Genomic DNA, 14,849 nt, shown 5'->3' on the forward strand with positions numbered 1-14,849 from the left:
AAATACTGGACAACAAATATTCGCCAACATAGCATACACTCCTCTTTGTAACCACTCATCTATTATTCGCCTGTTTATTGGCATTTTATTAAACATAGTGTGCCAATTTGAAAAGTTACCACCCTTTATATCTCAGGCGCCATGCAAAATCAGCAAAGTACAAGGTTGATTTATACGGTAGGTTGCAATCAATTTGTATCAACGCTATGAGCGTGATGACAGCAACACCTAAGATCAGACGAGAGGTTCAGTATCTTTCTTTTTTCAAAATGCTGCACATTTTTTGCCAGTAAGTATTTCCGATAAACGAACAAATAAAAGAATAACAATAGCAAGAGTTGCAGTAAAAAATGTCTCATAAACATGAGTCCGCAAAAGCTTTGTTTTAGAGATACAGGGGGTATCCTAGTTTTTTGTGATGCTTAATCAGTTTATCGAATCTTTATTAATCTTCGCTACAGAGTTGGTGAATAAGTACCAACACTTATAATTAATTTATTTTTCACAGCTACCTAACTGGATAATTTGGATTTTCCTAAGAACTACTACAGAGAGCTGTTTGAATTTTTTTCGAAATCTATTGCGGAGACGACAAAACTACAACAAACCAAAAAGAGTAGTACTGAACCAGAGTTTCTTTTTAAATTTTTCTGAACTACCTACCTGAAAAAATTCACCCTGTAGATTTGCATTCAAAATTAGGATATAACATGATGAAAACTTCAAATTGGAATATCTATGTCAATTTTAGTTGAATATCTTATGGAGGGGAGGCGCTATGAGAGAAAAACTTCAACTTCAACACCTATATCTCAAAAACAAAGCGTTTGCGGACTCGTCTTATAGGATTTTTTTCTTAAAATGATCCGAGAAATCTGTATTTTCATTTGTATCTCCAATTCAGGAACAACCTGTAGATATAGTCAATTTAAAACTGATGTCTTCACAAGTAAATTGCAATTTGAATACAATAAATTGCACAACACAGCTCAGAAAATTTTTCGATGCGAATTACTCAGTTCAGTTCTTTGATAACTACATTTTGTAAAGTTGGGACAAAAATGATACAAAAAAACGAAAACAACGGGTAAGTGTATACCGATGATGAATGCAAAAATCACAGATGGAAAATAAGCCGAGAAAGCGGATAGATAAAGAAAAATAATGAACCTCGGACAGGGTCCAGATATTGAGGGTGGTACTTTTTCAAATTCAAATTTCAGTTATAATAGCACAAAAGCTCAGACAATATTATATTATACACTGATTCACGAGACGTAGTTCGCGAGACATCACGAGACCGCAGATCGAGTGGTGTTTCGCGAACTACATCGAGTGAAGAGGTTCGTATAATCGAAATGTATTGTCCATGCTCGAGTGGTATTCGTTACAATTATATAACGAATAATTTCAATAACTATAATCAAGAACTGCATTTTGATAATTCAATGACATTTCACTGAGCTTGACTTTTATTTTTCGGCAAACATCCAAGATAGTTACTATGGAAATGATCACAATATGGCAGGAGGTGAAACACCAAAACGATTATACCACGTCGTCAAGTAGTATATTCACTCATCATATTATTATTTGTTGAAGTTCTCGAATAAACTTTATTATTATTATTAATATTATCAATACGCTGTAACTAAGGGAAATTCACGTTTACATGTGTTGTATGGTCACATTTATTGAACCGAAACTAGTTTGTTATTCAGTGTAATATATATTATTAAGACTAAGTATATGATTGGTTGCAATAATATCTCTATAATAAATAAATAATATTGTTTCCTCGCTAATATGATGGCGTGATAACACGTGTTTCCAATATTAGCAATTGTCCCCTTTGCAATTCTACATTTCAATTCTTCCGAGATTTACAATATTGAATTGGCCACTAGAAATACGGCTTATACAGGGTGTTCCAATGAAAAGGGGCCACCTTGAATCTCATAATATAATAAAAAGCGGAATTTACATCAATACGTTCACTGACGTTCATACGAGGACACCTGTTAATGTACAGTGGATGCTTGATAACGCAACCCCCTATAAGAGTGTGCCACAACCCCAAGAATTTGAAAAGGTCAAAGCAGTCGAATGATGCCTCATGTTAAAGGGTTTCGAATTTCCTTTGAAGTCCATATTTTCAGAGCCAGTGGTTTAGCCACTAAAACGAAATATCTGTTTGTCCTTCGCATTGTATTTGGTGACGCTAGGCAACATTTATTCAAATTGAATGTTTAAATTGAGCGCCATTTGCTTTCAAAAAATAATACAAACGCGATTGAAACATTTTGGAAGACTTGAGGTCGTCTTGAAGTATTCTACAAATGTGGTCAACTCCCGAATAATGTAAGTCTCATATTCCCAATGCGTTTATTTTATTCTATGGAAGCGAATAGCGTTCAATTTGAACTTTACATTTGAATAAATGTCTCTTCATGTTCACTAAATACAATGCAAATATCATATAGAAGTTTCGTTCTCTTGGCTAAATCATTTCTCTGGAACTATTGGCTAGGATTTCTACAAAGGGAATTAGAATCCCTTCAAGATGAAGTATCATTCGACCCTTGTTCCCTATTCAAATTCTTAGGGTTGTAGTACCACCTCATAGGGGCTGCATTTTCAAGCATCCACTCTATAGTAATATGTATATTCCGTTATTCATTATATTATGAGAAATATCAGGGGGATCTTTTTTTCATTGGGGCACTCTGTATACTATACTTCCAACAGAACTCCTTTTTTCATTGAATTTTCAGATTGTATCGAATAAATGAAACCAAGTTCAATTTGCTAAAGCTTATAGTTTTTGTGAAATTTCAATTTTTCTTAAATTTGAGGGTCTATGGAAAAACATAATGACTGATTAAATTCATTAAGATGAGAGTTCAAAAGTGAAAACTAAAAGTGGAATTATTGACTTTTTGATAATCATCAATAAATTGAGTGGGTATTCAAAATTCATTGATGCCACTTTCCAAATGGCACACCCTACATTTCATTTTTATATTAGGCAGTATATTTGATTACTTTCGAAAAATTCTGTACCAAATGAGAGAATGAAATATAGTGTGTACCATTCGGAATAAGCCTGATATAAACGTTTGAATAAGTCATCAAAAAATCGTCTCATTTTTAACATCCAGTAGTGTTCCTAATGATTTTCAAATAGTGAGTACTTACTTCCGTTCTTTTAGTATTCACCTTCAAAGTCTCATTCAAATAAATTCATTCATTTGGGAGTCATTAGGTTTTTACAGAGACTATCCAAATAATGAAAGATTGAATTATCTCAAAAACCTTTGAGCATATGGAACTTCGAACAAATTTATTTATTTTTTTAAATTAACGTGTCTCGACAGCTATGGTCATTGACACAAGATCACATTGAAAGTAGTCAATATTACATCAAAAAAGATTTAAATAATAGAGTACAGTTCATTATCTTTGAGAAATCGTATGGTTGCTTCGATCTGGGTGGGTGAACTAAGTACATCATGCAGGTGCTCTTTGATACCATATCGTCGGCGTGCATCTCCATAGTATGGGCATAAAGTTATTAGGTGTTTCACAGTCAGACGTTCGTCGGGGCAGTGTTCACAGTTAGGAGCATCTCCTGAAGACATAAGAAAGCCGTGGGTTAGCTTTGTGTGTCCCATTCTAAGTCTTCTCGCCACTATCTTATCCTGTCTCTTCATATCTAACTTTATGGGGTCCTGCACCATTGGTTGGATAGCGTGCAGTTTTTGATCGGTTGCATCCCATTGCGCCTGCCAGGCATGAAGAGCTTCCAACTTGATTTTATTTCTCAGATCGGTGTGAGGCTGCATATCTATTACAGGGGAGTCAGAGGTTCGCGCTAAATTGGCTGCTGTGTCTGCTTGATCATTTCCAAGTATGCCCACATGGGATGGAGTCCACACAATAGTGATTGAGGCGTTTCTGTCTTCCATAATATTATGACACTTTTCTTGGATTTTTTGCACCAGTGGGTTCTTGGAGAAAATATTGGTGATGGACTGTATTGAAGACAGCGAATCTGTGAGGATTCCAACTTTGCTACCAGATGTTATAGGCGTAAATAGTGATTTGTAGATTGCATACAGCTCTCCTGTATGTATACTGCAGATGGGTGGTATCTTAAATGTTTTTGGAGCTCCTAGGTTATCTACAACTGAACAGGCTACACGATTATCGTCTTTAGAGGCATCGGTATATATTTCCTGATCGAAAGCTTCATTATTGACCAATTCAAGGAAGGAGTTTTTCAGGAATTTCAGGAGTTATATGCTTTTTATATCTTTGCAGGGATGTGTTGATGTTGATTCGGCATCTGGTCCATGGGGCTTGCTTTGAAAACGACATGGGAATTGTCTTAGATAGGTCAAGTGAACCAATATTTTGTAGAACAAGTTGTGGAATCGATAAAAGCGTTCTAGGATATATTCTATCCGGGTTCTTAGCTTCATTAATGAGGTGTGAGACTGGATGATTAGGGGAAGCTGAGACTTTCGTTGAGTATGATAGAAGAAACTGCAGTCGGCGATTATTTAGGGGAAATTCTCGGGCTTCTACGTGGAGGCTTTCTGACGGAGTGGAGCGAAACGCGCCGAGGGCAATGCGTATTGCTGTGTTGGGAACTGTGTTGAGTATTTTGAGGTTGGTTTTGCTGGATGTAGAGTAAAGGATACATACGTAATCGAGTTTTGGACGGATAAGAGATCTTCATATTTTCAGCAAAACATCTTCGTCACATCCCCACTGGTGGTGTGATAATGTTCGAAGAATATTCATGGTGTGCAAGCAGCTTCCTTTAACGTTCTTAATATGTTGTGTCTAATCTGTAAATTGAATAAGAAACAAGATGTTCCATGAGAAGAAATATGAGTTTGGTCATTCACACTTTTACAAATAATTTGAAATTGTAGTATTGATGTGACCTTATGATACAGTATCGAAAAAAAATAAAGTAGTGCGTGGCGTCAGAGATTGATACCAAAAATTGTTCTTACCCTAAAACGAAAAAAACCGTCACCATTAATCAAGATAAGCAGTCATAATTCCTTTATCAGGACGCCCTGTATACTACGAATCGACCAAAGAAGAAGTCAACATATGAAGTTTGAGAATTATCTCTTCATCATTCTAATAGAGTTCACCGAAGCAATAATCGAAACATCGGACCAGTCCCTAACTCCAAATGGTAACATAACTAACCACTTTGATCCCACAGAAAATGCACGTGTACAAGAAGACCCTTCAGGCCCTCATCTACCCGATCAGCAGCACAACACCGCACAGCTTTATCCCTTGGACGGCAACCTCGCCCACCTACTGCTACGAGTGCGAGGGGTTGCTCTGGGGCATCGCCAGACAGGGGGTGAAATGCACTGAATGCGGGGTCAAGTGCCACGAGAAGTGCAAGGAGCTGCTTAACGCCGATTGCCTGCAAAGTAAGTCACACTTCCTTTGAGCTATTGTCTTTATTCATTTATCTTCATCCGCGTCCGGGAAAGCGTTATTGACGCGTGTTCATCCGAATTTGCTCGTAAGACGATATTTTGATGGCTGATATATGTCTAGTGTGTGTATTTTTCTTCAGAAAAAAATGTTTTTTCGGCAACCGTCCGGGAAGTGCTTACTTCCCGGACGCTTTTTCTCTGAGAAAGTAGCATTTCCCGGCCTAGTCCGGAAAGTACGTACTTCCCGGACTAGGCCGGAAAAGAATCATAGAATCCATAGCAACCGAGATAACGGCTGACAGTTCATATGAAATTAGTTGTCAAAAATTTGCTTGTTTTTTGAATCGCAATCGCAATAAAATATTGAAAGCAGCAGCGATAGTGTTATTTTACATGGTTGCCGAAAAAATATTGTACGCAACACGCCCGAAAATGGTTTTTTTGGACTCACAGACTTCCAGGACGAGCGTAAGCGAGTCCTGGAATTTTGTCTATTCGTCCAAAAAAACCCTATTTTCCGGACTTGTTACGTAAATTACTATTTTGAATGGAGAAAAAATGCTATCGAGTAGAGAATTGCGCATTCGCCATCTTGCAACTTTGTACGATGACACGTTGCAAAATGGCGAATGCGCAATTTTCTACTCATTAGCTTTTTTTTAAGAAAAACGTGGAGAAATGTGTAGAAGGTGAAAGATTTTTGTCGTTTCATTTTGAGTATTGATCGATTATGGTCACTATGCTATTCCAAAACTGAATAATGTCATTCCATACGAGACTTAATTCAAAGAAATAGTGTAGGTAATATACAGGGTGTTCTGATTTGTTTCCGACAAACTGAAATGGGTGATAGATCACATCATTTTGAGCAAAAAAGTTCCTATGAACATGGGTCCGGAAATGCTTCGTTTCCGTGATACAGGGTGTTAAAGTTGAAAAAATAATTCGCGTTTTCTTTAATATGTTTTGACTGCTTCGAAATCCTTTCGTGAAATTATTCCTATTCGAATATTAAATTTAAATTCATGTTGAAAATTTCTAAGGCGAAATGCATGCGGATTTTCTATTGCCCACTAATAAGTAGAAGTGGTATGCTATGTAATTTTTGGTTTTTTTAGTGTTCTGAATATTCTGTTTCCTGAAATATTGCGTTGTTGGGATGCTTTACGAATACTGAGTTTTTATTTTCTTCGAAGGTCTGTAAAATCCTATTTCTCTGTAGATGATTTCTTCTTTGTATGCTTCGTTCGGGCCTTTGGTAACCAATACCATTTTCCTGTATTTGTTGATAAGCTATTAACTCAGTTAACTATAATTATAATTAATGACATCTGAACCTAACACACTTTAAATCTGTCATTGTGTATAGCCATTTTAAATCTATTGCCGCAACAATTGTTGAATGTAAAACAATCAATCATTCGAAGATGTCATTTGTGCATTCAACAGAACGGTGGACATTTCGAACAACTTCTTTAAGAATTATTATGTTATTTTGTTTTGTTCTAAATTGTAACTCCTAAAAAATATTTAATTTAAAATTATTACAAATTTGTTTCTACATGTTTTAGAGATTACAAAAATATGGATTTGGCTTTAAATGCGTTTTTCTTTGAAACGCTTGCCCCTAGCAACTTAAATGAGTTATACCTTTTTTAACTAGAAAAGTCAGGGGAATCGATTTTTTTAGTCCAGAATGACGTACAGGGTAGCACAGAAAAGTTGGTACGGTTCAAAGGGGACGAAATGATTGCCAGTGGCGCCCTCTAGAAAATACAACCAAATCGAACACAAATTTGAATTTCTCACCTCAAAAAACCCTATGTACCAACTTTCATGCAATTATTTGGAATCAGTCGAAAGATATTTAAGAAAACGCGAATTATTTTTTCAACTTCAACACCCTGTATCTCGGAAACGAAGCATTTCCGGACCCATGTTCATAGGAACTTTTTTGCTTAAAATGATGTGATCTATCACCCATTTCAGTTTGTCGGAAACAAATCAGAACACCCTGTATGTCTATTGTGTGAATTTTTCGTCAGAAAAAGATTTTATATGAAGGGAGAAAAAATGCTATCGAGTAGAGAATTGCGCATTCACCATCTTGCAACTTTGCACGATGACACGTTGCAAAATGGCGAATGCGCAATTTTCTACTCAATAGCTTTTTTTTTTTTTAGAAAAACGTGGAGAAATGTGTAGAAGGTGAAAGATTTTTGTCGTTTCATTTTGAGTATTGATCGATTATGGTCACTATGCTATTCCAAAACTGAATAATGTCATTCCATACGAGACTTAATTCAATGAAATAGTGTAGGTAATATATTATGGAATAATTTGCCTGACTTTATCGTTGAAGAACTGGAAGTTTGCGCATTTGCCATTTTGTTTCAAAAATTCAAGACTGGCTTTATACTAATTTACTTTGAAATATCTACACACTGGCATAATTAGGGCAACGAACAAAATCTCAACGAAATTTGTAGTTATTTTTATCTCGAATCTTTCGGCTGATTTCAGCTATTATTTTTTTTTATTGTAGCTTGATTCATTGAAAACATAACTGTTCATAAGCTTTGGTATCTTAATTTTGAGAGAAATTACAACATTTCACATGGTATAAAACGATAAAGTAACGTGAAGTTAATTCAAATTAATACACTGAACCAAAAGTTTTCATAAATTTTTTGAAAAAGTTGAAGATTGTATTATTGAATCCAATTATCTTTTTTCAGACATTAACCAATGAAATCTTCATTATTATGATGTTCGGTTGTACTTTGTATCAATAATGTATTATCGTCCTGTGAAATTGTCCGAATTTGTGAATTCATCAGAAAATCATGAAGGTTGAAAACTCAAATCCATCGAAACTCAAGCTTTTCAAATTAGAACCTATATTTTTCATTACTTCAGTAAATTCTTCGTATAAAAGCAGGGAAGTAACTCATGAATACACTATACCTACCTAAAATTAATACTCAAATTATTATCGAGGAAGATCTTTAAATGAGGAAAAACCGCAATTTCTAACTGTGTGGAGTAGTCTGTGACTTCCGGAAAACACATAAAGTTACTAAAATTTGATGTTTTAATGAGTGTATTAGTCTCTTATGAATTGTATTATTGTGATCAATTATTTGTAACTGAAGATTTAATTTGTTTATGGATTTCTCAATAATCTGAACGAACAATTGATTACAATTCATAAAGAGTCGAATTTAGTTATCGAAACATCGAATTCAAGTTACTTTCTCTGTTTTCCGGAAGTCACAGACGTCTCCACACAGCTAGAAATTGCGGTTTTTCCCCCATTTAAACTTCCTCCTATAACCAGTTATAACGGGTGTTTTTTTTCGAGGTATAACTTTAAGTTGGCATTACTGTTCAACATGGCAACCGATTCAACAGCTGTCAAGTGATTTATTCTCAGTTTGGTTTGGCAATTCATCATGAGTAGACTCACGCCAGAACAACGATTGCAAATAGTGCAACTTTATTTCGAAAATAATGGTTCTGTGCGGAATACGTATCACGCACTACGTCCATTTTATTTTGTTTAGCGATGAAGCGCACTTCTGGTTGAATGGCTACGTCAACAAACAAAACTGCCGCATTTGGAGTGAAACTAATCCTCAAGTGTATTTCGAAACACCGTTACATCCAGAAAAAACTGACTGTTTGGTGCGCTTTATGGGCTGGTGGTATCATTGGTCCGTACTTCTTCAAAAACGATGATGGCAAGAACGTTACAGTCAATGGTGATCGGTATAGAGCCATGATTACTAACTTTTTCATTCCTGAATGGAACAACCATGATGTTCAGGAGCTGTGGTTCCAACAAGACGGCGCAACATGTCACACAGCTCGTGCCACAATCGATTTATTGAAAGACACGTTTGGTGACCGCCTAATTTCACGTTTCGGACCTGTGAATTGGCCTCCAAGATCTTGTGATGTAACACCGCTAGACTACTTTCTGTGGGGCTATGTAAAGTCATTGGTCTATGCGGATAAGCCACAAACCCTTGACCATTCGGAAGACAACATTCGCCGTGTTATTGCCGATATACGGCCACAAATGTTGGAAAAAGTCATCGAAAATTGGACGTCCAGATTGGACTACATCCGAGCCAGCACATGCCAGAAATCATATTCAAAATATAATGCCACAAGATGAAATTCATGTCAATCGAATAATCCATCGTTGTTTTATTGCAATTTAAAGTTCTATAGCTCTAAAAAACACCCTTTACATTCTTGAACAGCTCAATTGTCGAATGAATGAACGAGCGCTCAAGGTCTACTAGTAGTTTCACGCCAATGCTCTCTCCATTTTTTGTATTCCATAAACTAATTCCCCAATTCCAACCAATTTCCTGTCAATTTATACCAGAAGCCTTGTTGCAGTAAATACTTGATATTATCGCACTTCTAGCGTTTGAACCATACACACAAAATAGCCGGAAACTGAGCCGAAACGATCTTAAACGCGCCAAACATGCGACACGTTTCAGAAATCGTCAACTAGAAAATGACAGTTATCAAACATCCATCTGGGAAACCAGTAGCGTATCCACGAAACCTTAATCGTTGCCGACCCATTCGCTTCGTGCATAACCGTCCAAACACGAGCTGCTCCGGATTGCCCATTTATTCCTGATTAAACTTAATGGAAATTCGTGCTCCGTTACGACACAATCATCCCCTTTTATGCGCCATAGGTGAATTTGTTTTCGCCCCGTACGTTGCCGAATTCCACAGGAGCGTTGAATAGTTGCAGGGGCGAAAATTTCATACGCGTCAAAATATTCGCGGTTCTGTCTATCACGAGGGATAATATGAAAATTTGAGCTCGTATTACGATAACGGGAAATTATTGGTGTATTAGGTTTGCGATTTTGATTGAATCGCTTGTACCTGATTGCGATCGTGTGCATATTCGTGTTAGGCTTATTGAGATTGATATGTATGGGTATAGTCATCCAGTTATCATAAGTGACATACCCGAAATAATAAAATGATACGCGGTAGATTCCCCAAAAAAAGAGTGACAGGCCGATTGAAACGTCTACCATAGTAAAACACATTTTTTTGGCAAAATTCGATTTTTATTGATCTACATAGTTGCCTTCGGGGGCGATACAGCGATCTTTCAACTTTTCGACCCATTTTTTGTGGTACGATTTGTCTTTCGCTTCGAAATAGGCCTCAGTTTCGGCGATAACTTCTTCATTGACGCTGAATTTCTTTCCAACAAGCTTCCTTTTGAGGTCTGAGAAGAGGAAAAAGTCACTGGGGGCCAGATCTGGCAAATGCGGTGGAAGCAGAAGCAATTCGAAGCCCAATTCATGCAATTCTACCATTGTTTTCATTGATTTGTGACACGGCGCATTGTCTCGATGGAACATCACCTTTTTTTTTCAAATGGGGTGTTTTTTAACGATTTCATCTTTTCAACAATACAATAACGCTATATAATAATCTCTGTTGATGGTTTGGCCCTTTTGGAGGTTATCAATGAATATTATACCTTGCGCATCCCAGAATAATGATGCCATAACCTTGCCAGCTGACTGTTGTTACTGTCCTCACTTTGGATTCGGTTCATCGTGCTGTCCACTCAGCTGATTGAAGTGAAATGATGGATCCAGGCTTCATCAATTGTTAGATGTGTACGCAAAAATTCAGGTTTATTCCACTTAAACAGGTTCAAAAACGGCTCAGAATCATTACCACCTTGTTGCTTTTAATCGATTGTGAGCTCGCGTGGCACCCATTCTGCACACAGCTGTCTTATGTAAAAATATTCGTGAATGATATGATGTACACGTTCAGAAGATATCTTCACAATGTCTGCTATCCCGATCAACTTCACTTTGCGGTCATTCAAATTTATTTTGTGAACTTCTTCGATTTTTTCGTCGGTGACAGCCTCTTTTGGGCGTCCACTGCGTTCGCCGTCTTCGGTGCTCATTTCACCACGCTTAAATTCAGCATACCAATCAATGACGGTTGATGAAGACATATTAGTCTTCAAGTCATTTACAATCACAAAACTATATGCCAAAAATCAAAATTCAAATTGAATTGTCTATAAATGGAGATAACATATATTTTAAGACTCTTTGATGGTTCTATATTAATAAATGTGGAGATATTTTAGAAAAATATATGTTTTAGAAAACAATGTATCAATAAAATGTGTTTCAAATTTGCTACCCAAGCTTCCACCTCAGACTTCAGCAATCTCAGATTTCTCATACATTTCATTGAATGTAGGATGTCAAATATTCACAATTAATCTTTTTAAACTGAAATTTGGTATTTTCATTCGATAAATCTAAATTTCTCAAAAATTACCCAGAGTTATATTCAAAATCTGATTCCTAAACTACCAATAACTCCTCAAAGATTAGTTAGAGTACGAGATGTATTCCAAGAAATATTATCCAAAGAGATATGTCCATTTATTTTTTTATCCTCTTGCCTTTAATACTGAGGTATTTTTTGCTAGGATATAATCCTTGGTAAAACGCATGCATAGTGTAAATAATGAAATTCAATTTGAATGTCAACGTCCTCCAAGGTATATGAATGGAAATTGTAAAGGCACCTCAACTATCACGTTTCATTTAACCTAGCATTAAAATACCAGCTGTGTGTTGCTCAATGTGAACCCATTCATTTAATCCTGGCATTGCTCCAACCATTCCCTTCACTTGTTGATGTTCGCAAAACGCAAGGCGAATGCAGCGAAAGCTCTTAAATATTATGTATGAGTTCATTCCATCCAGTCGACCCCAATCCAATCGATAATCTCAAGTACTCCACGATATTTTTCAAATGAGGACGTCGACATGTTATAGAATACGGTTTCATTGCAAGAAGTAGGTAACTACAACTTCAGCCTTGACTTTCATGTGGACTTTCATTATGTAGTTTCAAAATGAAACTAAGAGGAAATATCGCTGATTTTTTTTTTGAATATGTTTATATTTCAAAAAAGTTGATATTTTCGGTTCTGTTATACAATAAGTTAAATAAATAAAAGTGTTTTTGTAAGGTTCTTTCTCATTTCATTATTTTCAATTGATATGAGACTACACAATAAAACTGCAAAAAATCAAATGAAATAATGTATGGGTAATCCGACTTGACTTGAGCTTGACTTGAAATCAAGCCGAGCCGTGAATCCCTACTATTACTATATTCATTTCCTGCAAACATTTGACATCCTCCCGTGATATGTTGGATTGTCTCATTGGTTGGACACCCATATCGACATGGATCGTCAGTTATAGTTCTATCCTTTATGATATGCTTGCAATAATTTCTCGTTGAGATCGCTTGATCTTGGATGGCTAAAAGAAAACCTTCCGTTTCTGGATACATCGCTCCTGATGTGAGCCAATAGGTCGACGCTTCAATGTTGACATGATCGTGGTTCACCTCGCTGAAATGTCGTCCATGTAGAGGTTTTCTCTCCATCTTTGCAGTTTTTCTTGGATTATCTGGTGGTTGTATGACAATTGCTGCAATTGTGCAGTTGTAAAGGTGCTGATTCGTCTGCTTCACACAGTATTTTGTAGACCTCTGACGTGTCTGATTTGTCTTTGCAATATGTTCGTAGGCTTTCTATTCGCCCAAGAGCAGGTTTTATGATGTCTAGCAGACCTCTGCCTCCTTTATTCTTCGGAAGTTTGGTCCTCTCAATGCTACTTCCCGGATGGTACTTGTGGGCTCGTGTCATCAAGGTTCTCATTTTGGGTTGCAGATTTTCTATATCTGTTTTACTGCATGGAATTATACTGAAAGAGTATGTTAGAATTGATGTGTTGATGACTCACGTCATGTTCTTGCTGTTGGGGTTTGTTTTTAAAATTTAATTGTTGAGTCTCACTTCATTTTTTGATGGTTTATTCGTCTGTTTTGTTTCATTCCTAGGTATTTATAAAGATCGTCCGATGTCATTGCTTCTATCTTCTGTCTATTGGAAAGAACGATCGGTTCATCTTGAATTTTACCGCTCACTACGCTTTATTATTATTATTATTGATTTCCAATTGCCAATTGCTTATTTAATATTCTGTGGAATGCTGGCTTATTAGTCACTAATCAGTTACTCAAAACCTTGTTTTAAACACTTCATTTTGAAATATCCTACGAAACAATTTCCTCTGCTTGAATTTTTTCGAATTACTAATTTTCATCAAGAACCATTCCTTTTCAACATGTTTTTGCCTTCATTCCTAATGTATAATATCCTCAATAATAGTTAAATAATAGTTTAAGTTTAATTCATTAACATATTGAATAATTTTACGATGGCTCAGTTGGCTAGAGCGTTGAACTAGTAATTCGTATGTTGCGGGTTCGAGTCCTGCTCGGAGAAGTACTTTTTCCAGAATTGAAAAAAATTGTCTGAATGCCGCGAAATTATTCAATATCCTCAATAATATTCATCCATGAAGATTCGAAGAGAAACGTCAAAATAAGCCTAAACTCTTGAAATTATAACCCACGAGTGCATTCAATCCAGTCGACCTCCATCCGGCCCTAATCCAAACTACCCCCGATATCTTCCGAATTGCCACGAACGTCGAAACGGCACATTCGGTTCCGTTTCTTGATAAATCACTCGAGCCGTCTAATCGAAAACGATTAATTGAATTATAACCGTTCTGAATTGTTGGGAACCAAGTTCGGCTGCCTACCCGGTACAGATTGATCGTTTTGGGGTGGGAGACGATCCCCAGGGCTGGCGGGTCGTGAAAATGATACGAATGGAAATTCGCGCGACGTTTGCCGCTTCTTGCAGGGTCTGCCGCCCCCCCTGCTAAGTGGCGGACGACCAGGGGGGTTGTTTGGATATCGGTGGATGCGGTTTGTCGAAGTCGAAGGGCGGTCGAATGATGGCGGATACTGGTAGATGCTGGAGGGGCTTCCTGGTTTATTATTCTGGAATTGAGCTCCTGGAGGATTTTAAGAGAGTTTTAAGCTACTTTCCTGAGAATTAACAATATCAGTTCTGATAACCAGTTCGCAAGAAACATTTTTGCAGTGTGATACTTTTCATCAGAATAATTCACTAAGATAAATATCAAAATTCTCCACTATCTGATTAAATATATGTAGGTTTGGTAAATCGATCGCCTAGAGGTATGATTCGATAACCTGGCCTTTCATCTTCTCCTCCGTTACTTTGCTCGGGTTTGTAATCATTGAACATATTTAATTATATACATCTATTTACAAAGTCACACTTATTACAGTAGGAACACAGTATCGAGGTGATTTTACCATCTTAATTACAATGTCGCAATACCGTACTGAATTTCTTCTTATCTCGTCGAATGTTAACTTCAC

At 36.7% G+C, this 14,849-nt stretch overlaps 1 protein-coding gene across 7 annotated transcripts in view; it reads left to right on the forward strand.

Moving 5' to 3' along the window:
* LOC123670744 (protein unc-13 homolog B) overlaps positions 1-14,849 on the forward strand; it is a 637,597-nt gene that overhangs the window by 482,831 nt on the left and 139,917 nt on the right. For all 7 annotated transcript variants that reach the window (XM_045604288.1, XM_045604284.1, XM_045604282.1 and 4 more), the window contains one exon: positions 5,249-5,468. In XM_045604288.1, the coding sequence (XP_045460244.1) occupies positions 5,249-5,468 (220 nt within the window). The remainder of the gene's footprint in view (positions 1-5,248; positions 5,469-14,849) is intronic.

This window comes from Harmonia axyridis, chromosome 1 (genome assembly GCF_914767665.1).
Source record: "Harmonia axyridis chromosome 1, icHarAxyr1.1, whole genome shotgun sequence".
Classification (NCBI taxonomy): domain Eukaryota; kingdom Metazoa; phylum Arthropoda; class Insecta; order Coleoptera; family Coccinellidae; genus Harmonia; species Harmonia axyridis.